Source organism: Pipistrellus kuhlii, unplaced genomic scaffold, assembly GCF_014108245.1.
Source record: "Pipistrellus kuhlii isolate mPipKuh1 unplaced genomic scaffold, mPipKuh1.p scaffold_m20_p_6, whole genome shotgun sequence".
In the NCBI taxonomy this organism is placed as follows: Eukaryota; Metazoa; Chordata; class Mammalia; order Chiroptera; family Vespertilionidae; genus Pipistrellus; species Pipistrellus kuhlii.
This window is the reverse complement of record NW_023425562.1, coordinates 57,447,029-57,472,271: the sequence shown is the minus strand read 5'-3', so window position 1 is coordinate 57,472,271 and position 25,243 is coordinate 57,447,029. Positions and strand designations below refer to the sequence as shown.

Sequence of the window (25,243 nt, the reverse complement as noted above, 5' to 3'; positions counted from 1 at the left end):
AGAGCACATAGGGGGTTCCTTCTTGCAATTATTCAGACCCCATGAGGTAGTCAGGCAAGAGCAGCCCAAAAAGTAGTATTAATCTAGTTCACTCACCCACCAAATTCGGTTCCAAATGATGTGTGCCTGGGTGTTTTTAGAAATCAAATAGAAAAATGAACTCTTGCCACCACCAAGGAAAATCCCTCCAGTGTTTTGAACAGCATTATTACCTGCCACACAGGCCAGAAACTGTTCAGAAGTGTGGCTTCAGTAAGCATCCCACTTGCAGGGAAAGAAAACAGGAGCTTTGTGGTGCCAAGCAAACCTGGGTCCCTGCATCAGCCCTCCGACTTATTAGCTTCATGTGTGGCCTTGGGCAAAGTGCTTAGACTGCTTAGTCATCATACACCATTCTTCTCAGCTCTTAAGACAGAACAAAATTGTGTATGTGTATGTGAACTGCTTGCATAGGGCCCAGCCCTGTGGTCCGATAAAAGACAGCTATTCTCATTAGTGTTACTATTCTTCCCTGAGAAGAGCACTATGATGTTTTAGGAGTTTTAAAGCACTGAGAGTATGGGATTTTCTCTGGGACTTCCTACAGAGCTCCAGTTATTAACTAACTCACACTTTGGATCAGTCTCCTTCACCTGCTTCATTTGTGATCCAGACAGTTTCCTGTTTTTCATTCACTATTAGAGGTCAGAATGGGATTAAAGGGGAAACAGGATTCTAGTGTGCACATGAAGGGAAACATAGCAACTTTGGTACTGAAAGCCCCTTGAGTGAATGTAATTTTTCTCATTTTCCTTAAATTTCCCCTTTATGAAGACAGTACCTTAAAAAAAAAAAAAAAATCTAGTTCTCTTTCTGTTTCCTACAGTCTAGAGACTGGCCCTGCTCAGGTAGGTATCCCCTCTTTGGCATTCCACCAAGAGTTGGCCACATAGGGACCTTTCCTGGTTTAAGGAACCCTGTTTTGGTTCAAATCTGTGAAAACCTCTTGTGTAGCCATGGCTATCCTAATGCTCAGTGCTTCTTGCCGCTTGCCCCTTGAGTAAATCATCTTAGGTATCAGGGATATGCTCATTTTTGTGAGAAATAATGACAACTCCAACATTATGGTTTTAAAATATTTCTTTTTCCTCCCTAGATTTCTCTTTCCGAAATGTCTTGACCAGTGTTCACAAGGTAAGCAATGGGCTTTACTCCTGTTTGCATGACTTTCAGATTCTGTTTAGATGCAACAGACAGTTCTTCATGCTCCTACCTATCATTCTAAAATCTAAAACAAATACATTGCTACAGGGAAAACTTTGACATCTTTTATTTTTATATTTGATCGGCAGATTTCTTCCAGAGTTGTTCTCTTAATATTGATATATTGCCATGGCAACACCTTTCCTGAGCTGGGTTTAAATCTGCCTCTTGCCTTCCAACTAATATCAGTGGACTGAATAGGTATTCCTAGCCACTGGAACATCAAGATCTTTCATTTCTCCTGTCCCATGAGTGCAGAGTATGGCCCGATAGAACCTTCTTCCTTAATATTCCCCCTACATACACTGGAATTTTCCATACCTCCTTGGTAGCATTTAGAAAAATCCACCCATCCTATAGGTTACACTCAACTTTGCATTGTCTTACTGTCTGGAACCCTAGAAGCAGCACTTTTTTGTCATATTAGCTATGGTGCCTGGAGACCCAGAATAAATTCTAAGTTTCCTGCAGTGGTGATAAAATGCTCATTGTTGTCAGAAGACCTGGGCTCTGGGCTTCCTGAGCCAGCCCAGCAAGTAGATATCAGACAAAGAAATAAGTCGGTGTCCCCAGCAGAGTTTTGCCCTGCTGAGCCCACTGCCAGTCCACAGGGAGCGGAGACAGCAGAGCATACAGAGATCCAGAGATGTTGTCCTGGGAAACAGCTGAGCTGGGTGCTGCACAGGGCAGGAGGCCGGGTCACTGGCGGGAGGAATATGCAGCTGGACTGCTGCACCAGGAGTCCCAAGTCCTGCCTCCAGAGGCCCCTGTGGCTTTACAGGCATTTCACCCCAACAATCGAGTAGAATGGAGGTAGATACAGTATCTACCCCAGGTAGAGATTAAGGAGATTTTTATGGAGGTTGGGTCAGTGGGATATGATGATAGGTTACATATGGGACATGAGTTAGAAAACAGATATCTTGGATGACTCCTAGGTTTCTAGCTGAGAGATTAGGAAAGTTGGTGGTGCCTGTCCTTGAAATAGAAAGCACAGGAAAAAACAAAGAACTGGAAGATAGCCAAGGAGAGCTGTCTGGTCCTAAGATACATGTTTGTAGTCAGCATCAAAGCCACGGGCGTGAGCTGTAGTCAGCTCCTGCCCACCACATTATTACCACCCTTGTGTCCTTGCCTCCTGAAACTTTCTCTCTCAGTGTCCGCCTGCTTTTTTTTTTTTTGCACATAAAGTACAGATGGTTGGGCTGCCCTGGCAAAGGGCAGGTGCTTTGTCTTCACTGTTCATGAGCCTGAGTAATATTACAGGACAAATTGCATTCTCTCTGGCACTTAGTAGGAATATTTCAATATCACTGTATCCTAATTCAGTGTTCAAAGGCAACTTGTGTCAAATTCTATAAGGCTAGGGATGTGATCAGATATGGGCAGTCCATCTTGTGGCCACATATGCTGTTTTCTGAACTCCAGGGGGCTTGTGCAGTGACAGTGCCTTGATAAATATCTTCCCCTCGCATCTGGGCCTAGTGGACTGGTCTGGCCTAGCTCACCATGGGCATGGCTGCTTTGTGTGGGGGGCGGGGGGATGAGGAAAGGGGATAAAAGGCAAGGTCAGTTGACTCATGAACAATACAGATTTGAACTGTGCAGATCTGCTTATATGCAGATATTTTTCAATAAATACTGTAAATGTATTTTCTCTATGATTTTTTAATAACATTTTATTTTCTCTGGCTTATATTATAATAATACAGTATATAATACTTATACAAAATATGTGTTAACTGTTTGTTAACAGTAGGTTATTAGTAGTTCAGTTTTGGGGTAGTCAAAAGTTATATGTAGCCTAGCCCATGTGCCTCAGTGGTTAAACATCAGCCTATAATCCAGGAAGTCATGGTTCGATTCTTAGGCCACCTGCCCAGATTGCAGGCTTGATCCCCAGTTACGGGCACGTGGGAAGCAGCTGATCGATAATTCTCTCTCATCACTGATGTTTCCCTCTCTCCCTCTCGTTCTTCTCTCTGAAATCGATTTTTTTAAAATTATAAGCAGACTTTATTTTGCTGTAATGCCCCTAACCCCAAAGTTGTTTAGGGTCAACTGTATTTTTCTCCTCGGTGTTTAGTAGCTCCCTTGGAGGTGGGATCTGACACCAGTAGACAAACACTTCATGTCCCAAGGGAGCATATTGCTTCCCTTTGCTCCTTTTCATGAGTCAGGCTCCCTGATTCATTGCTTTTACAGCAAAGGATTACTTACAATGAGAAAAGGACTATTGGAGTCCCAAGATGATGTGTATTACAGAAATATAAGGATTAGGAAATAATCTCAGTGCTTAAAAAACTAGCAGGGCCCATTATATTGTTACCTTGAATGCAGAATGACACATTTTACTAACGTGGCACTGCTCTTAGAAGTATCTATAGATAGATAAAAGAGGTGAACTTGGTTTTTTCCAGGGCTACTGAAAGTCTTTCGCCCAGACTAGGGTGGTCAGATAGACCTCAGAGATGTCTGGGCACTGTTGGGAATGGGCCAGACTTGTGAAACCTGGGCCAAATCTAGTTATCCACTCCTTGGTACAAACAGAAGGAAGCTCCTGAACCAAGCCAAATTAAACACCCACCATGGCCTCTTCACCCTGAGCTCCAGATAACTGCTGCACCTGCTGCACAGATGGCATTTCCTCTTGACAGGTGGCAGTTTGCATAGCTGGCCTAAGGAATGCTAGGCATAATCCTTTTGCTTGTTTCTGTAAAGCAAAGCTCCTCTTCTATGTCCAGTTCTTGACCTAGAATTCCAAGCCCACAGGGTTTGCCTATGATGATACTTTGAGGCAGACAGTACTTCAGGCAGAATACCTCTCACCTTTTCCTGGACAGGACAGGCCTGTTTGTGACCTTGGTAGTATACATTGCTTAGGTTGGCATTTTTGCACTACTCTGACTCCAGTTTCTTTGGCCCAAGAAGATACTAGACAGAATCCTAAGATCTTTATTAGCTTTTACTAAGCCTTTCCTGGCTCCTCATTACAAGACCCACCACAGCTATTCTCATCTTCTACCCCTGGGAATCTGACAGGCCTCTTGCAGCATCCGGCTTCTGTATCTGCCATCTCCGGAATGTGCTGAGCCTTCTAGAACCCTGCCTGCTTCCCACTGTGCCACATTCTGAGCCTGGCCTCCTCACCTTGCCTCACTCTGTTTCCAGAGGCCCCAGTCACTTCCTGTGGCTGCACCAGCGCATGGGGTTCTGGCATTAGCTCACCAGGCTGTCCTTCCTGTCTCCCCTGCAGTCTCCAGAGTGACCTTCCTAAATGGGGAAGGGAGCACAGGCACCACCAGTGTCACCTTCAATAGCAGGCTTCCCTGACACTCTGGCTGAAGATGGTGCATCTTTTTCTTTTTATTCAATGTGTTGTGCTGACACAGGTTAACAAAATTGTATAGGTTGAAGATGCTCCATCTTAATGTTAAAGCTTCTGAACAGAAAGGGCATGCAAGGAACCTTTTAAAATGGAATAACAAAATGCTAACATATTCTCCATTTGAATTTCTAATCATGTGCTGTTACCAAAACTAGGTCTTACATGGAGACTTTAACAATAGAGGTGTTTTGGTTTTTTTAATCCTCACCCGAGGATATTTTTCCAGTGATTTTTAGAGAGAGTGAAAAAGAGAGGGAAAGACAGAGAGAAATATTGATGTGAAGAAACACATCAATTGGTTGGTTGCTTCCTCTATGAACCCTGTCCAGGGCCCAGGCCAGGGAAGAACATGCAAACAAAGTACGTGCCCTTGACCAGAATGGAACCCAGGACCATTCAGTCCCTAGGCCGATGCTCTATCCACTGAGCAAAACAGGCTAGGGAAGCAGTAGAGGTTTTGAGTGTGTTAGAAGCTTATTTAAAAACTAGAGGCCCGTTGCATGAAGATTCGTGCAATAGGCCTTCCTTCCCCTGGCTGCTGGCACTGGTTTTCGTCCGGCCCCCAGGACCCAGGCCTCTCTCTCTTCAATGGAAAAAATATCCTCTGGTGAGGGGCTTTTTTTATGTGATTTTTTTTAATGTGATTATTTTTTAATACGATTATTCCTATATACTTGTATATGCATAGACTGTCTGAGGAAGCCTACTCAAAACTGGTTATCAGTGCTTGCCTCTGGGAAAGGAGCAGGGCTCAGGGTGCAAAGGAAGGAGGAAGAAACTGTGTACTGAATACCTTTTTGTACTTTGAGTTTTATACCAAAAGTATGTATATACCGTAGTCTTAGAAACCTTTTCAGATGGCTGTTTGATGAATGGGATTTGCTTAGAGTTTTATGTGGGATATATTTTGGTATGTGAGTGCCCATACCATACCTGCTGTGGCAGCTGCCTTCGGAGGTTAAGTGGCATGTATTTTCTTTTCTTTTTTTAATAATATATTTGTATTGATTTCAGAGAGAGAGAGGGAGAAAAAATAGAAACATCAGTGATAAGAGGGAATCACTAATCATTGATTAGCTGTCTCCTGCACACCCCATACTGGGGATTGAGCCTGCAACCCAGGCATGTGACCTCAATCACTGAGCCACACCTGCCGGGAAAATCTTAGTTATAGAATTAACAATAACACCTCTGATAATTATATTACAAAGTTGAATATAAATGTTGAAAAATCTTAAAAACCTATAAATGAAATTATATCTAACAAAAAATTAACCGGGACCGGTTTGGGTCAGTGAATAGAGCGTTGGCCTGGGACTGAAGGGTCCCGGGTTCAATTCCGGGCAAGGGCATGTGCCTTGGTGTGGGCACATCCCCAGTAGGGGGTGTGCAAGAGGCAGCTGATCAATGATTCTCTCTCATCGATGTTTCTAACTCTATCCCTCTCTCTTCCTTTCTGTGAAAAATAAATGAAATACGTATTTTTTTTTTAATTAGGAAGACAGCAGGAGAGAGAACTCTCTTTACATCTTCCAATGGGAGAGGTCAATAAAGTTTTAAGTTGTTAAATCAAGTTATAGAGTTATAAACTTTAAAGATATAAAAGTATCCCTTAGCTTGGGGACTGAGGGGACCCAGGTTCGATTCCAGTCAAGGGCTCTCTGTCTCTTTCCCTTCCTCTCTGTACAAAATCAATAAAATATATATTTTTTTAAAAAGTATCCCTTAGAGGACCTAAAATTATTTTTTGTTTTCTGGGAGTTCTTTTTTTGTTTGTTTGTTTTTTTGTTAATCCTCACCTGAGGATATTTTTCCACTGATTTTAGATGGAGTAGATTTAAGAAAAAAATTTTTATTGATTTCAGAAAGGGAAAGAGATACATAAACATCAGCGATGAAAGAGAATCATTGATTGGCTACCTTCTGCACACACCCTTCTGGAGCTCAAGTCCACTACCCAGGCATGTGCCCTGGCTGGGAACTGAACCCACAATCCTTTGGTCTATAGGCTGACTCTCTAACCTGAACACACTGGTCAGGGCAGAAACTGAAATTATTAATGTAATCAACCAGAATATGATGGGGGAGAATTTAAGTATATGCCAGCTTCTGCATCTGTCATAATAGAAAGTCAGTAGACACTGTCTAAATGTGACATTATAAGAAATAGTTATTTAGATCTATTATTTTTAAAAGTTAGAATTGCTATCATAAGATCTAAAAGATTGTAATCCCTCCACTTATCAAAGAATGCAAAGGCTATACTGCTGAAGGTTAAACAGTCTAATACAAACAAGGTGACAGAACCAAAGTGGCATAACTATAAATGGAGTAAACATGCAAAAGGAAAAATATCTCAGATTAAACCAAAAATAAAATCTAGTTATGCAGCATTTTATAAAGAGAAGTATCTAAAACTTAGAAGGGTGATGATAAAATATTGGGAAAGACATAACAGACAAAGGCAAACAAAAAGAAAGAAGGCAATATTATTAATAGCAAGTTTGAATTGGCCAGAAAAATTGAGAGGTCTAAAAGAGCAATCTGTAATGATAAATGATACCATCTACTATTACCAAATCAAAAGAAAGCATATATCCTAGGTTATTACATTACTAAACAAGAAATAACATTTTAAAATAATAAATTAAGCAGAAACCGGTTTGGCTCAGTGGATAGACCGTCGGTCTGCAGACTGAAGGGTCCCAGGTTCAATTTCGGTCAAGGGCATGTACCTTGGTTGTGGGCACATCCCCGGTAGGGGGGGTGCAAAAGGCAGCTGGTCGATGTTTCTCTCTCATCGGTATCTTTATTTTATTGATTTTTTACAGAAAGGAAGAGAGAGGGACAGAGAGCTAGAAACATCGATGAGAGAGAATCATCCACCAGCTGCCTCCCCCACTGGGGATGTGCCCGAAACCAAGGTACATGCATTTGATGGGAATCGAATCTGGAACCCTTCAGTTCGCAGACCGATGCTCTATCCACTGAGCCAAACCAGCCTGGGCAATAAAATATATATTTTTTAAATAATAAATTAAGCATTCAAATTAAGAGGTTAGGAAAAAAAACAACAAGAAGGTCTCTTTCTCCTCCTCACATGGGAGTCTATGCTGTGAGATTCTTTCCCCTTCCCCACATGGGAGTCTGTACTTGTTTTTCAATTTTAAAAAAAAGAACAAATTTTAAACTAGCTTATAATAAAAACAATTGAATCTATCAAAGAGATACAGCTAGTGTGTTAAGCAATACTATGGGGGTACAATCAGCAAAATTCAGACTGGGAAAAATTTACAGGATAAAATTTTTCAACAATAAATTTCAAAGAAATCAGGAGAAACTATAGGTTGAAAGGGAATTATAAGATGTATCAATGAATATAACATGTGTACTTTAGTTCCTGGTTCAAAAAGTTAGCTCTAATAAAACATTCATGAGCTAGAAACTTGAGCACAGATCATACTTTTCATATTTAAAAAATTATTGTTAATCATTTTTAAAGAGTTCTTATCTTATGGAGATATATACTGAAATATTTTTGGATGAAATAATAGGATATCTGGAATTGGCTTCAGAATCACACAGTGTGGGAGCAGGGAGAAAAAGAAAAGACAGGGGCATGGTATGGAAGGAATACAATTAGCCAAGTGTTGATAATGCTTGACGCCTGGTGATGAGCACATGGGAGTTCATTGCACTGTTTTATCTATTTTTGTATATCTTAAATTTTCACAGTATTAAAAAGTGAATAAAGTGGTTGAATAAAAGATGCAAATATTGCCAAAACCAGTTTGGCTCAGTGGATAGAGCTTTGGCCTGAGGACTGAAGGGTTCCCTGGTTCGATTCCAGTTGAGGGCATATACCTTGGTTTCAGGCACATCCCCAGTAGGGGGTGTGCAGGAGGCAGCTGATCCGATGTTTCTCTCTTGTTGATGTTTCTAACTCTCTATCCCTTCCTCTCTGTAATAAATAAATAAAATATATATTTTTTAAAAATGCAGATGTTCTTTACAGCAGAAAAATATGCTATGGTAGATATGCTATGATCTTAACTATATAAAAATAGGAGTGAATATGGGAGAGATATAATTTTATTGGCATGGTGGAATGTGGTAACTTCCCTGATTTCCAAATTCTCTTTGGTGTTATGGACTTTATTTCTGTATTTTCACAGAAAGGTTTGGAATGATCATGGCCCACCCCACAACCTGTCATTACACATGTGCCCCTCTTTCTTATTGTATCATTATGTGAATATCTGTATTAGTACTTACCTTGCAATTATGGGTTTATGTGTGTGACTCCTTCTCAGCTGTATACTTTGAGAACCTACTGGTTAACACCTGATACATGGTTAGTGCCTGGAAAATGTGGTCTGAACTGGTGAAGGTCATTGGCACCCTTTCCTGATGAGGTTAAGTACAGGGGATGCAGAAAGGGCCCCCTGATGAAGCTCAGGGTATCAGCTAGAAAGCAGAATTAAGAGGATAGTAGGGCCTGGCAAGTGTGGCTCAGTAGTTGAACTTTTTTAACCCATGCACTAAGAGGTCAGTTTGATTCCTGGTAAGGACACATGGCTGGGTTGCAGGCTCAATCCCCAGTAGGGGCATGCAGGAAGCAGCCCATTGATGTTTCTATCTCTCTCTCCCTTCTCCTCTCTCTCTCTCTTTCTCTCTCTCTCTCCTCTCAAAATCAATAAAAAATAAAACATTTTGAAAAAGAAGATAGGAGATTAGGAAGTAAGGCAGCTACAGTGTTGAGGTCATGCACTCCAAGAAGTGGCAGAAAGGGGAACAGAATGATGGTTGTGTCTCTTGGTGTTGAGGGTCCGGGGTGTCTATACAATGGGCTACTGGAAGGGACAATCAGGGGAGGGAGCAAGGGCCCATGTTGGTGTGAGCCCTCAGTCCATCAGGTCTCTGAAGGCTGAACTGTTCTTGGTTTTATTGCCAGGCCTGGTGAATAATGTGGTGTTCACCAGTCACACCATGGAGCAGAGGCACCCTCTCCTCGTTCAGCTGCAGAGCCTCATCAGGGCTGCCAATCCTACCGCAGCCTTCATTCTTGCAGAAAATGGGATTGTCACCAGGTAAATTTATCCCGTTCCCTTCCCCCCACAGAGCAGGCACCTTCTCAGATGCAGTAGCTACACTCTGGCAATGCACCACAGGGTCCTGAGCAATTATAGAAGTGCTCTATGTGTCAGTATTCTGTCCTGTTTTGAGACATTTTATTTTAATGCATCCACATTTTTATGCCAAAAAAGCAAATATTTTTGTAGCTATTTCAAAAGGATATGTGAACTATCTTACGAAGCTGTCTTTAGCCAAATTTGTGACAACTTGAGCATGAGAAAGAATAATGATAATAATGGATTATAGCACGTAGAATAAAGTGAGTCTATGTGATACCAAAAAAATGAAGAGGGGCAGGATACAAAATCTCTTTTAACAGGAAAATGCTAACAAATAAATAAGGATTTCTAGAATTAGAAAGTCACCATCTTGTAACCTTTGGTATAACTTAGTTTAGGCAAAAATCATCAATGGATGTTCAGTAGTTGACAGATTGTTGAGGAAAAGGATATTTTCTAACCTCAGAGTAGCACTCCACAAACTACTTACTACTTACCAAGACAGAAAGTACCTTCACAGTGGGAAGAGGGGGTATTGTAGTCATGACATTGACCAAATGGTTCAACTTAGCAAGGCCACTAATGGGACAGATTGGCATGCCGCACCTCCGTCCTGTGATGCTGTGGGAAGGACACATCACCTGGGTATTAATTTTGCCCAAAATATTCGCCTGAATCTAATCATGAGGAAACAGTCAGACAAATCTAAGTCATGGGACACAAGACAGCTGGCATATCTTCAAAAAGGTTAATGTCATGAGAAACAAACTCACATAAAAGTTGGAGGAATTGTTCCAGATTAAAGGAAAATAAAGATTGTAATTTTGATGGGTGAGCCTCTCCCTACCCCCAAGAAAGAGAACATTTGAAAATGGATGTATATTAAATCAATACTTCTTCAGCTTTAATGTGCATTTGAATCTCTTGAATTATTAAAATGAGGGTTCTGATTCAGTGGGTCTAGAATGGGGCCTGAGATTCTGCATTTCTAATGAGCTCCCAGGTAATGCCAGTGCTGCTGGTCCACAGTATTAAATTCCTTGTGCGTGATCATCGTATTGTGGTTCTGTAAGAGAGTGTCCTTGTTCTTAGGAGATGCATACTGAAATACTTAAGGGTGAAGTAACGGGGGGGGGGGGGGGGGGGGTGTGGAAATGCATGCGTTTGTTGCTTATATGTGTGTGGGGGGCGGGGGGACAGTGGAAAAAGAAAGAAAATGTGCAGGTTAAGGTTGATAGTCCTAATTAATCTGTGTGGGGTTTTTTTCCTGTATGTTTTCAAAGGAATGAAGACATTGAGCTGATTCTGGCAGAAAACAGTTTTTCAAGTCCTCAGATGCTACGATCTCGATATTTAATGTACCCTGGCTGGCAAGTATCATCATTGAAAATTAGCTAAGATTTATTTGTAAACCCAATGATTTTTTACAGCGTGAGAGGGAGGGAGGGAGATAGAGAGAGGGGGAGGGAGAGTGAGAGGGAGAGGGAAAGAGAGAGAGAGGGAGAGAATACCAGGTGTGCTATACAAAGGTGTCCATGGCAGCTGGAAGGGCCTGCCATGTCCCAACAGCAGCTGGCTTTCTCAGGAGCCTAGTGCCCCCCATCTTGGGCTCCATATTGGGAGCCTTGCTGCATGTTGAGGGAAAGGATAGATATGGAATAAAGTGAGTATTTATTCCTGTGGGCACCAGGCACAATCATGTCCTGTGTTTCCTCTGGCCTCTAGTGAGGGTGAGGTGGCTGACACAGAACCAAGGAGTTGTAACCTTCCCAGGTGAGAGAGTCACTTCTGAGAATAGTCAGTCCTCTGGGATTCCTTCCTGACAGGTGAGCTCTCTGCCAATGGGGCCCAGAAGATGTTTCTTCTGTCCTGGCAGCCTCCCAGCCTGTGACCTTCTCCTCCAGAGGGGAGAAGAGAAGGAAAGAGAGCACAAGGAGCATTGTAATCATACTAATACCAGCAGCTCAGGAGCACTTACACACATTGTTCTAAGACTGCACACTCCAGTATGGTAACCACTAGCCACCTTTGTCTATTTAATAAAATGTAAATGAATACAAATTTAGTCTTTTAGTCATACCATACTTGATTTGAATCATATCATACTTATATAGTAGGTAAGTGGATCATCCCATTTTCCTGAACAAGACAGTTATATCTTAGATAGAAGAAAGAGATGGAGCTTCTGAGGTGAAACCCTCCTCTGGTGGCTGCAGATGCGGGGCCTTTTGCTGCCCACACCAAGGGCCTGACCTGAGACTTCTTCTATCCCCACCTGGTGCCTAGGGAGTCACCCTTCCTCCAGTCCATGCTGACTCCTTCTGGGCACCTGCACAGAGCTCCGGGTGCACTTTCCTAAGGCAGACTGGTCCAGGAAAGAGCTGGGTTATGAGGAGCTCATTAGAAGGTTCTGTGAGTGTGGAGTCTGAAACCTTCCCTTGATCAGGAAAATCAATCATTGTAGATAATTAGAGATGGAAGGGCCTTAAAATCCTTCAGGGAAGGTGGGGGAGTGTGAGGTGATCAAACAAATAACTTGTATGCATATATGCATAAGCCATGGACATAGACAATAGGTTGGTGAAGGGGGTCAGTTGGGAGGGAAGGGAACATATGTAATATTTTCAACAAGGAAGATTTTTTTTTTAAATCATCCTTCAGGCTCTCCCTTCTTAATTCCTTCCTAGGTTCAGATAACTTAGTCATTTAACGAGATGGCAGCCATCAGACTCCTCCTACTCATCCCTAGACATTACTCCCCTCCCTCCTTGGGTCAGGGCCACCACCTCCTAGTGAAAGGACTTCAGCTCCAGGATGTGCTCATTCTGAGCTGTAAAGATTCTTAGCCATTCCCCTTCATGGCCTCTGTTCCCCTTGGCCCCGCCCCGCCCCGAATGGCGTGTTTCTAGCCTGGGAGGAAACTTTTCCCTCTTCCTTCATCCCCCTCCAAATTAAGGATTCTGGCTCTGAGCACAGAAGCCAGAGTAACTCATGGTATCCAAATTGCTGTCTGGGTTGAGGGAGAGAAAAAAGACCATGGCAGTGTTGCAAAAATGTTATGCTACTACCCAACTTTAAGAAATCACAAAGGATAAGATACTTTCAACAATATAAAATTCAAAACTATAGTTGCTATTTTAAAACCAAGGAAACTAATAAGAAAATACAGCCCAGCGGGTATGGCTCATTTACCTATGAACCAGGAGATCACAGTTCAATAACCAGGTTATGGGCTTGATCCCAAATAGGCACGTGCAGGAGGCAGCTAATCGATGATTCTTTCTCATCATCGAGGTTTCTCTTTCTCCCTCTCTCTGAAATCAATAAAATCATGTTTTGTAAAAAGAAGAAGAGAATACAATAGACTAAAGGAAAATGATTACTTCAAATGTGACAGAGGTTTAATATAATATTTGAGAAACTTATTTGGCTAGTTAAGAAAAATAGCCCACACCTTATGGATGTGTACAATTCACTGAGGATCAAATACAGATGGCAACCGTGATAGCAATTCCACGTCAGTAATATTCAAAATGTAAAATGATGCTTCATTATTATTTTGATTGATAATATTGCATTTAACCAAAAAATATCTATAGTAACCATTGCTGGAGAATTGTTGTGAAACTGGAATTTATAATGCCAGGGGCAGTATAAATTATTACTCATCAGATGGTTACACCTTCTTCTGGACTGATTTCAATCATGAGGATTCATCTGAAGGAAATAATACAAAAGAAGAAATGACAGTTCCATCACTTTGGAAGCTAGTTGATGGGAGTTTGTTATACTACCTTCTACCTTTGCATGTGTTTAAAGTTTTCCATAATGAAAAGTTAAATTTTTTTGGCTCTGAATATGGCCATGTTCTGAATGAGTCTGTGGCAACATTATGTCTGCTATACTCAAAACTGAGAACATAGTCCAGAGCTTCCTCCACCCTTTAGTTCCTTCTGGAGAGAGTGTACACACCAAATATACAGTCTGTTAAGCTACCCTCAGCAATGATGGAGCATGGTTGGAGTCTTGAAAGAGTGGGTGGGGTCCTGAGGAAGAGCTCTAAGGGTACCAGGAAGGACCCCTCGTCTCAGGTGGGACACTGCCTGGCTTCAAAGGCCGAAGGGGTCTTTCATGTCAAGAAACTGCTAGTCTAAAGAGGTAAATCATTCTTCCCGACCTCAAGGTGAAAGAAACATATATACATTTAAACAAATGTATTCTACACAAAACTGTGTACAAGTAAGAGAGAATTCAAATATTACAGGATAGATAATATGTAGTTCATTCCAAAATATTATATAATACTGCTGTACTTACAATTTTTTAAACCTTTTAAGGTATGAAGGTAAATTTGATGCTGGATCAGTCTTTCCATTAATGGTTCAGATCTGTGTGTGGTTTGGTCGTCCCCTGGAGAAGACTCGCTTTGTGGCCAAATGTAAAGGTAAGCCCTGGTTGGGACATGTCCCGGGCCCCAGGAAAAGAACGCCAAGAGTTTCCCTGTTTCCTGGCACCATTCTCTATGCTGTCTCTTCTCTTCGTTTGAGTCTGAAAACAGGCAGAGGGATTTGAGAATGCAGGAACCCCCCCCTCCTCTGGAGCCACTGGGGAGGAGTGGGTGGGGATAGAATCCATGAACTCAGGACCCTAGAGAAAGATCCCTTCCTAGTCCCTAACCGTCCCAGTACTGCCACTCTGAGCTTGGCCTCTGCCCCCACGTGGGTAACAATCCTGTCCTCTTCCTTCACCAGCAATTCACTCTTCCATCAAGCCGAGTCCTTTCTCTGGAAACATCTACCACATCCTGGGCAAAGTGAAGTTTTCAGGTAACTGGGGGGTTGGATTTGGGAGCCCTGCACTTTGGAGTTCAGAACCTCTACTGGTGCTTTGCAGACTCTCTCCAAAACCCTCCCCTCTGGGCCTTATGCCATTGGACTCTTCCAATCACCCCTCTCTGCCAAGGGCTTACCTTCCTTCAGGTCCTTCTACTCCACAGTGGAGGATCTGTCCTCCTTCCCCTGGATGGCCTGCCCAGGGCCTCTCCTCACAGCTCCTGGACTTCCTTGACTTCCTTGTTCCAGAGACTCAAATCATTACCCATGGTTTCTTTCTAGACCTATCACCTTTCTAGAGCTACCCCAACACTGAGATATCCAGCTTCTGATTCATGTCTGTCAAAGTTATTTGCCTTCTCCCTTCTGTTCAGTAGGCCCTATTTATCAGCCTTAGACTCTGGAGCCCTTCAAACCTGGTCTATCCTGGGCTGGCGTCAGAGAAGGAATTGCTCAACTCAACATTGAGAAAGAGGAGACTGTTCCAGAGAAAAGGCACAGCATGTGCTGTGGACCTGGGGCAAAAAAGGCACACTTCAGGAACCAATAGGGTTTACTGTGTCTGGGGCTTAGGGGGAGGCAGGGATTGTGCCTGTTAGGTTGTCTAACTAGCAGGTGTCAGATACATACCAAGAAGCAAGAGGTCAGGCTGCATAGCAAAGCCACTGAGGACCCAGGTAATGGGTGTCTCTGTGTTCTTCCATTCTTGGTGTCAGCTTATCCTCAGGTACCCACTCCTATGGTTGCCAGGTAGTGCTGTAGTCTAGGTGTCAAATCCAGACACAACATCCAGCCGATGGAGATGCTGGCTCTTCCTGTGGTATCTTTATCAGTGCAGACACCCTTGCTGAAGTGCCTCCTCCCAGTTCTTCAGCAGACTTCTCCCCTTGGCCAGGATTGAGTTGCTATGCCTTCCAGGATCCAGGACCTATGGGGAATTGGTATTGGGGGAAGAGAGGTCTGCTGGACAGGCAACCATCAGTTCTGCTATAGGGAACCACTGAGAGTTGTAAGCATGGACCCATCTGGGTCTTCAGATGGAAGCATTAGACAACGTAACCTTTAAAAAGGAATCTTTCATGGTCTTTAACCTGTACCATTGGACTAATTTATATTATTACTGATTTGAAACTTTGGCCCTCTCTTTAAGCCCCCACCTGCTGCAGGGATCTTAGTGCTTTTGTCTTTCCTCTCCCCCATCATCAGCTTCTTTCTTTATACCTACTCTTGACCCCTTTCTTGTTCAAGGTTAATATCTGTTGTTCTGGACCCCTTTCTCATCCTGCCTTTTAGAGGTACCTTGATCTTTTCTCATGTCTCCTGTCAGTCATAGCCCAGCTTCTCAGCCTGTAAACCTTGTCCCCTCTTTTCTGTTCCCATCCAGGTGACTCCCCCACAGCACTTGTACTGTAGACACGCCCTCCTCCCTTGGCCTCTCAGGCCTCTGTTGAGACCCACCCCTCCAGAAGGAGGCCTTTCTCTTATAGTCCCTTCTGGGTTGATTCCACCTGATCACTTGATCAACCAACCTACTCCAACCTCTCTTGCTCATCCTCTCTAACTTGCCACCAATCATGTCAGTTCTCCCTCCTGAACATGTCTCATGACTCTGTCCTCAACCATAGACCCTGCGTCACCCTTAGTGTGTAGCCTTATTCTTTTGGGGCATCGTCTCAGGGACTGACGTGTTCTTGCAGACTCTGAGAAGACCATGGAGGTCTGCCACAATACTCTGGCCAATTCCTTGAGCATTGTGCCTGTATTGGAGGGACCCACGCCACCACCCAACTCCCGAGGCACACCTCATGACAGCAGCGGGCAACAGGAGTGTTACCTCGTGTTCATCGGCTGCTCCCTGAAGGAAGAAAGTGTCAAGGACTGGCTACGGCAGTGTGCTAAGCAGGTAGTTTTTGAAGCCCAGACAGACTTGGCACAGATGTGGCTAGCACACCTCAGAGCTGCTGCTGGCCTTGAGGCAAAAATCCCTTCACAGTCTTCCTGGTGCCTCCCCACTTAGCCACCACTCAGGCTCAGCCAGCACTTTCAGGGACACGTAGAGAGTGGAAGGCAGCCACTTGGACAAACTCAAGGCAGACTTGTTCTCACAGACATTTCCAATTCTGCTTCCACAGCAGACTGGAGTTACTAGGTGACCTAACTAGGGGCTGGGTGAAACCTACTTGTTCCATGTGGACTCTGTGTCAAACTGTCATTTCTTAGCTGAAACTAATTCAAGATTCTCCTGTGTTCTGAGCCCAGAATCACCTATTCTTGGGCTTTCCCTCTAGAAAGAAATTAACAACAGCCAAGACCGGTTTGGCTCAATGGACAGAGCGTCAGCTTGGGGACTGAGGGGTCCCGGGTTCGGTTCCGGTCAAGGGCATGTGCCTTGGTTGCGGGCATGTCCCCGGTGGGGGGTGTGCAGGAGGCAGCTGATTGATGACTCTCTCTCATCGATGTTTCTAACTCTTTGTCTCTCTCCCTTCCTCTCTGTACAAAATCAATAAAATATTTAAAAAAATAAAATAAAATAAAAAAAAGAAAGAAATTAACAACAAAGATATGGGTAGAGCCTTTTGCAAATCAAGACTCACTGGATAGCAGTGACCCTGGAGACAGGTGCCTAGGAAGAGGAGGCTTTCTGTAAATGCACACAAGCATCTTTAGCCCACACACACACACACACACACACACACACACACACTCTGGAGTTATGGAGTTAACTGACCCCTCCCTCCATCTCTGCACAGAAGCCTCAGAGGAAAGCCCTGAAGACCCGGGGGATGCTGACCCAGCAGGAGATCAGGAACATCCATGTGAGTACCTTGCCCTGGGGGCTTAAGGCCCGTCCATACGCCAAGGCTGTCCTTCCAAGCTTGTGTAGCTTCATCCTTTGGGATTTTCCGGTGTCGCCTGGGTATGTGAGGAAGGCGAAGCCGTTCTGTCACCCGTTCAAAAAGCTGAAGAGGTTATTCTCTCCTTCCCATCCCCTCGGTCTGCATAAACCAGCAAGGGCAGGAAAAACTAGATCTAGATCCTGAAGCTGCTCATGGGTAATGTGTGAGTCCTGAGGCCAGGAAAGAAGCCCCTTGATGAGCCCACTTGACCTCCAGGCTGACTCCCAGCCTCTGCCCCAGTCCCTACCTCCACGGGAACCTTTTCCTGATGGGTTTGGAGACAAAGATTAAAAGGAACACAGGACCCAACATGAGCCACGTCACCAGTCCCAGTAATGTGCAGGCGGGCAGGAGAGTGCTCTGGGACTCCAGGAGCCCTTGCTTTGGACTTGAGGAAAATCCTTCAAATCCAGGCCCAACAGGACCTGGGAAACCCTGGGTGCTCCTGGGCAGGACACCGTGGGCACCTCAGAGACAGACCTTCAACAAGGTTGAGTGCAAGTAGTTTACTTTGGAAATGATTCTAGGAGACGCGAATAGGGAAATGGGAAAGTAACAGAGAGAAGGAAGGGGAGGCAGCCAACAACGGGTATTTTATCTAGCCGGGACCACTGTGGACAACCAGAGTCCTCTCACAGGGACACCCAGAGTGCCACCCTCTGAGCCTAGAGACCTCCGTCGTCATTGCCCGAGAGCTGCTGTGGGAAGGTGTTAATTCCCGGACACACAGCCTCCATGGGGCGGGCTATCTTGCTAGGATAATCGGTTTGTTTTTGTTTTTAATGAATGAGTGAACGATAGAAAGTGGTCAGATAATTCTAACAGGACTCTTTTTTCCCTGTAGGTTAAACGCCACCTGGACCCCCTACCTGCAGGCTACTTTTATAATGGCACCCAGTTTGTCAATTTCTTTGGTGACAAGACTGATTTTCACCCACGTATCCTTGGAATCTGGGGCTGTGGGGTGTCTGGAAGCTTATCTATAAGGAAAGTGTCTGCTAGAGGTGAGGCAGCCCACACTGGAGCAGACTGGGTTCTGAGAGCTTTAAATCATAGGGCCTCTTAAAATCAATTGAATTTCTTCTTCATTCAGTGCTTGCTGAGATAATCCTGTGAGTTGTAGTTCAGATGCAGCTGTGGTGACATCCTCAGTTCTGTGGTCATCAAGGTCACAATTTACATGTTGGAGATGGGGCCTGCTTACAGTAGTTAATCTGTGAGAATCTGCTGTGTGCTAATGAAAGCTGAAGGGCGCAGGTCTAAGACCTCACGAAGGACCCTGCGCCAACCCCTACCGCATTCTTTGTATCTTTGGTGCTGCCAGTGTATAAAAGCCCATCAGGAACCCTCTGTGAACTTACTACCTCAGAGGCCCCCTTCCCCCTTCACCTGCCCACAGATCCCTCTGGGCCAGGGCAGACTCACGGCTCTCTTCCTTAATGAGCCGCCAGTCATGGACCAGTTCATGAATGACTATGTGGAAGAAGCCAACCGGGAGATCGAAAAGTATAACCGGGAGCTGGAGCAGCAGGAATATCACGATCTCTTCGAGCAGAGGCCTTAGAGGAAGGCTGCAGAATGTCCACTCAAGATGGACAGAACAGGGTGTCTTAGCCTCAGTTCCTCCAGAGGCCCCTCCCAAAGAGGGGCTGTCTTTGTTCTCCTTGGCCTTTGTGTGCTGGCTTGAGTGCATGTTGTCTTTATTCTCTTTGCAGCGCTGAAGAGCATCACCTACACCACTGATGTGGGGGGAGGGGTCCTCATGGAGCAGGCGCAGACAAGGACTGCAGTGTGTGTGCTGGCAGTCCAGGACCGCTAGGTCTCTCACAGAATCTCCTTTGGGCTGTTGAAGCACTGTGTGCAGGTGGGGGAAGCATTTGGAGTGCACAGAGCAGCCGCTAGGATGCAGAAGGAACCCTAGCTTCCCAAATTGGAGCCACCCTTGGGGAGGGCCAGGCCACCACAGACCTCAGGCCTCAACACAGTGCCCAGAAGAGCCTTATCCCAGGGCCTGCCTTCCTGATCAGGCTCCTCCCACTGAGGGAGCTGGCCCTGCTGCCCTGGGCCAGTCCTGGGGAAATGGCACAAGCTCTGCCCCAGCCCAACCCAGAGTCAGCTTGGGCTGAGGTCAGTAGCTGTTCTAAAATGAGGGGCTTGTCCTTACAGACTAAACTGGAAGGCGACCTGCCTTTCAGAAGTGTGCAGCTTTGAACTGACACAAGCAGTCCCCTCAGGATGGGTTTTGAGTCCCGTTATGGTATCACTCCAGTTTGCCTAATTCAGGGACCAGAGCATACCTGCTGCTGAAGGCTCCCTGGCAATGCTTTGCCTCACTGTTGAGGGGAGAATCCTGCAACTGCTCAGTTTTAGGTCCTGATCATTTTTTGAGGGTGTCATTGAATGGGGTTCAGTCCCGAGCACCCAACCCTCCCCTCAGCCTCGCCAGGGAAGGTCTGGATTTCGGCCACAAACTTCAGGAAATTGATGCCCCCAAGCATTGTTCCTGGCCCTGGATTTTTTGGGCTCCTGAGGACCAGGAATTTCAAAGAATTCCAATGTCCAAATTAGATTCCTTCCACTGGCTTTGTTTTCAGTGGACCATAAAGCAGAGGGGAATTGCAGGTATGTCCCGTGCTGACCTCCAGAACTAGTGTGGAAGCAAGGGAGGTCCCAGGCACTGGTACTAGGTGATGTGTGTTCGGACTTCAGCGCCTCAGCTGCCCAGGCTGTAAATGCTTTCTGATTTCACGTTGTTGTTTTGCATGCCTTAGGAACAAGCACATAGGCGAAACCAGCAGTTTCCAGTAATGTAGTGGGGTTTTTGAGAAAGACCCCTGGTGCAGAGGAGAGTCAGAAAGGATGGAGCACATGTGGTCAGTGTGCCTGGTCACACAGAGGCCTGCATGCAAGTACTAAAGCAATTGTATGGGCTTGTCGGTACCAGGTACCACATATTTGTATTAGGAAAAAACAATTTGTATTTGAAGCCAAACGAACAAAACTCCAGTACTACTGAGTAAGAAATCTTGCATGAAGAAAAGCTTCTGAAAAGACTCATGTTCTCCAGTCCCAGCTCCCAAAGCTGCTGCTGACAAGGCCCCAAGTGTGGAGCCCACGTCTGGGAGCCCGTAATGTCTGGCTGGCCAGAGTTTGCGGTTCACAGTGGACTTCCTCTGCTCCAGAATCAATAACATAGATATTAAGTGCAATTGATTAAATAAGCAATGAGTTACTTGTAGCTTCCTTTAGCTCTACCGAGCTCTTTTTAAAAACTCAAACTTGAAGCAGCCTTAGAAAAGGGGTGGGTGGGGTGGGTGGGGCCATTTCCTCCAGGTGGGTTGCTGTGAAGTTTTAAATGAAAGCTCCAGATCTTGGAACTCGAGCCATTTCCTGGCTGCTGCACAAAAGAGTTTTTAAAGAGGGGTCGGAACCCGCCCATAGCAGCGGGTCTTCCCACTGCGTGGGGCTGTACTTACGCGGTGGTCTCGGTTTCTGACCATTGTCCGGAGAAATGCTCTCTCACCAACTTGCCCCTCTGAGAGGGAAAACTGATTACCTCAACCAGAATATGAAACTGTGATTGAAAAAAGTCAAAACGTTAAGTTTAAAAGCCAAACGGCAAAACTGGCTAAGGCCTCCTTAGACACTCCTCAGCCTGCTCAGGAGTGTGAAGGGGCACATAGGTGAAAGGGCATTTCACTCCTTGGGGCGCACTCTCCGTGCCCTGATGAAGAGGCACACGAGCACGGTGTGAGCTCTTTGAGGACTGAGGCCGGGGGCGCGTCCTCCCGCCCTGCCTCTTCCAGAACCTGCGGGGCCTCTGGGTTCCGACTGTGAATATCCACGTGATTCCTCCAGGCGGAGGCTGGGGGCTTGGCTGCCCCGCGAGGAAGGGCCATGACACTGTGTTTTGGATTTTGACCTTAGAAGTGGATACTAAGGACCCAGCAAATACATCGGTGAGGGTTCCTAGGGACAGGCAGAAGTCCTCCAGGGGCTGGCATGCTTTTTGCCAACTTTCCTGTTAGCAGCTTCAGTTTTATATCACCCAGAGTGAGTGTGATACTGTTAAAATCGCTGAAGTTATGGGTCATTTTACGTTTTGATGTGGGATATTTTATTTTATTTTTTATTTTATTTTATTTGGAGGGAGGAGACAGAAATTGGAGAAAAGGGATTACCCTGGGAAGGGGCGGCTGGCAAGGAGTTACGTTGGCTCCCCTAAGCCCTGGGGCTCTCGGACCTCGGGCCCTCAGGCCGGCACACAGGCCCTGCAGGTCACAAGAAAAAGTTCCCTCCTAAATTCAATTAGGATTCTGGAGAATTTTTGCACAGTAATAAGCTCTGAGTTGCTCTTCAGGCTTCTCGAAAGGGAAAAGTTAACTCAAAGATTGTAAACTATTAAGTATTCATTCCAGCATGTTGCTGACCTAGTTGGATAGTTGTACCTCAAAAGTAGGTGAGAAATGGCTTCCTCATTGTCTTAGGTTGTCAAATACTAATGACAGAAGAAGAGCTCACTTACGTGCCAAAATTCACTTTTATAGCTTTTCAGTGCTTTAATATTTGTAACTTAAATTTTAAACTCATTTACAAACACTACTGTAACTTCAGTGAAACTGAATTGTGTGATTGAAGCTTTTTGCTTATTATAGTATTTATTACACTACTTAATTCAGTAAATATATTAAAGTAGCCTTCAATTTATTTTTATATTATTTTACATGTTTTTACCTGCAGTTGTGTATCTGAATTGACCTTGGTAACAGATGTAATGCTAAGGACCAATAAACCGTCACTGAACAAGCAAGGCCTCCCTTTGTGCCTGGCCCTTAGACCCAGCCCAGGGTGTCCTGGGTGGGACTGAGGAAATGGCCTGCAGCCTGGGGCTGGGTACTTTCCCCTCTGCTTCCCCCAGAAGCCTCTTTGCTGCCCCCACCCCCCGCCCCAGACCTCAGAGTGGCCTTCAGAATAAAATTCTATGTGGAGAAAGCACCCTGGCTTGGGTGTGGGCACTCCCGGGGTCCCAGAGAAAAGCTATCCCACGCTTACAGGTCCCTGTGAGTCATCGCATCCACAGGGGCCCCCACCCTCATCTCCAACAGCTCACAGGGCTGTGGCTTCTGTGGAGTCTGGGCTGCGGGAGGAACCATTCTTCAGAGTCCAGCCAGCTCGTTTAATCCCAGAGCTCTGCGAGGCGGCCACTCTGCCTTACAAGGGGGGCCAGCCCAGGCACGAAGGTGCAGTGCCTATGCCAGGTGGCAGAGCCATATCCGTGCCTGCTTTAGATCGCAGACACCTCCCTGGGCTCCTAGTGGCATGGCGTTGGGACCACGTCCCGAGGCAGAGGACGAAAAGCCCTGGAACTCCAGAGCAGCGACTTACCAGTGTGCCCAAGAGTTTTTAAAACATGCAATCGCTGTTTAGTCAGGGTTCACTGACCTCTTTTTTCCTTTTTCTTTTTCTTTATTTTTATGTTGTTTTATTTAGTTTTTCTTTTTGGCACTGACCTCTTTTCCCTTAGATTATCAAATTAGGAAATGACAAGCCCTGGCTGCACGGTCAGTTGCTTAGACCAGTGATCAGCAAACTCATTAGTCAACAGAGCCAAATATCAAAAGTACAACGATTAAGGCTGATCCTCCATGTCCAGGCACCAGCCTGGCTGGGTCCATCCTCCCTCCCCAACTCCTTCAATTCTGATTTCTCTACCTCCGTAATGAGTCCTGCTCATTACTGGGGAATAAACTTTACTTTAAAATAAAATTAAAAATAAAAATTAAATTAAAAGTACAACGATTGAAATTTCTTTTGAGAGCCACATTTTTTAAACTTAAACTTCTTCTAATGCCACTTCTTCAAAATAGATTCACCCAGGCCATGGTATTTTGTGGAAGAGCCACACTCAAGGGGCCAAAGAGCCGCATGTGACTCGTGAGCTGCAGTTTGCTGGCCATGGGCTTAGAGCATCATCCTGACAAGCCAAGGTTGCGGCTGTGATCGCTGGTCGGGGCACATACAAGAATCAACCAAGTCCACAGCCAGTGTGGCTCAGTGGTTGAGATGACCTATGAACCAGGAGGTCAACCTTCAATTCCTGGGCACATGCCCGGGTTGTAGGATTGATCCCCAGTGTGGGATGTGCAGGAGGCAGCTGATCAACGATTCTCTCTCATCATTGATGTTTCTCTCTCTCTTTCCCTCTTCCTTCCTCTCTGAAATCAATAAAAATATATGTTTTTTAAAATTAACCAATGAATGCATGAATAAGGATAACAACAAATCTATGTTTCTCTTTCTCAAAATCAAATTTTTTTTTAAAAATGACAACAGCCAGCACCAAAGACTTCCAGTGTGAATGAGTCAAAATTATACCTTTTGGGGGGTCAGATTAGCAAAAAATATATTTTTTTGGTGTGCTGCAGAATTTTAGAAATTAGTTTATGTGTGTCATGAGATGAAAAAGGTTGAAAATCACTGCTCTACAGGAACGAAACCCAAATGCCCAACTTTCCCCTTGCAGGCCCGAACCCCATCTGCCCAGCCGTCTCCCGCCTGTGGCCAGGACAGGCGCTTCCCTCCACAGGTGACCTGCCACACGCGCACCGGGTGGGCAGGAGGGGCCTCTGCCTCTCCCAGAAAAAAGCCAGCCAGGTGGGGCATCGCCTGGAGGCTGTGGTCCAGGAGACCCTGCTTCCTGTCCCGCCTTGCACTCTGGGGCCTGGGACAAGGCAGATGCCCCAGGGGGAAGGCTGGAAGCCGGCCTGCGGGGAAGGGTGCAGCCTCCCCTGGAGGGGAGGGTGGTGGTTTGGGGTTTGGAGGTTCTATGCCATCCATTAGTCTGGTGCAACCAAATACAAAACTGCCTGAGGGGAGCTAAGAGAACTGTGGGAGGAAGTTGGCCTCCACAACCTCATTCCTCAGAGCCTCCAGCCTCCTACCTACAGGACCAGGTTTGAACCTTGGAGCGGCTATGCTTGTGCTTCTCAGAAACCGCCAGGGGTTGGGAATTACCACCCCAAAAAATTGCCAGGGAGGTAAGGGGCGACAGTAAATGGGAAATGGCTCCTGGAAACCAGAAAGGGAGCCTGTCTCCACTCTGGAGCCCTCGGGCCATTACTGGGCTTGTTGGCAGAGGGAGCCCCTGAGTCCAGGCATCCAGGTGGGGTAGACATGTGGAAAGTGACAATTGGAGCAGAGGGCCTCAGGTGAAGCTGCTGAAAATCACAGGGGTCTCTCAGGAGCTTGGAGAAACTCCGATGTGTTCATTCCTATCGTACAATCTAGGGAAGGGTCATGCCCGAAGAAAACGGCCGTGCCCCACTTCTGATCCATGACTGAAAGAGAATGGATTGGTCCCGGTAAGAGGAGTCCAGGGTAGTACCAGCTTCAAGTTCAGCTGGGCCCAGGCACTCAGATCCCATCAGAACCCTCACCACCCACGTGCTCCCCTGCAGGAAGCTTCCTCTATGCCACCAGCAGCCTAACACCCCAAAGGGAAGACCCAACCTCCCTCTCCAGGGGCAGCCCCAAAGTCTGGAGTCGCATTCCCATCCCCGCACCAGTCACAGTGGTCAGAAGTATTCCGATGGCCTGGCATTGGCTCACTGTGCATTTCCAAGACTTTCCTCCCCCCACCTACCCCAAACCCCCCACACACAATTCTCATGGGGAGCCGAGTCCCTCAAAGAAGAGCTTGCTCCCCAAACCAGCATTACACATCATCCTACAGGCCCCCCCCCCCCCCCC

At 45.5% G+C, this 25,243-nt stretch overlaps 1 protein-coding gene across 1 annotated transcript in view; it reads left to right on the top strand.

The window, feature by feature from the left end:
• Positions 1 to 22,300, top strand: part of DNAAF9 (dynein axonemal assembly factor 9) — a 128,379-nt gene extending 106,079 nt beyond the window's left edge. Inside the window, exons 29-37 of the mRNA XM_036418223.2 lie at positions 1,136 to 1,173; positions 9,585 to 9,720; positions 11,049 to 11,135; positions 14,103 to 14,209; positions 14,517 to 14,591; positions 16,295 to 16,500; positions 17,348 to 17,413; positions 18,339 to 18,432; positions 18,946 to 22,300. Of these exons, the coding sequence (XP_036274116.1) occupies positions 1,136 to 1,173; positions 9,585 to 9,720; positions 11,049 to 11,135; positions 14,103 to 14,209; positions 14,517 to 14,591; positions 16,295 to 16,500; positions 17,348 to 17,413; positions 18,339 to 18,432; positions 18,946 to 19,058 (922 nt within the window). The 3' untranslated portion in view covers positions 19,059 to 22,300. The remainder of the gene's footprint in view (positions 1 to 1,135; positions 1,174 to 9,584; positions 9,721 to 11,048; positions 11,136 to 14,102; positions 14,210 to 14,516; positions 14,592 to 16,294; positions 16,501 to 17,347; positions 17,414 to 18,338; positions 18,433 to 18,945) is intronic.
• Positions 22,301 to 25,243: the final 2,943 nt, after the last annotated feature.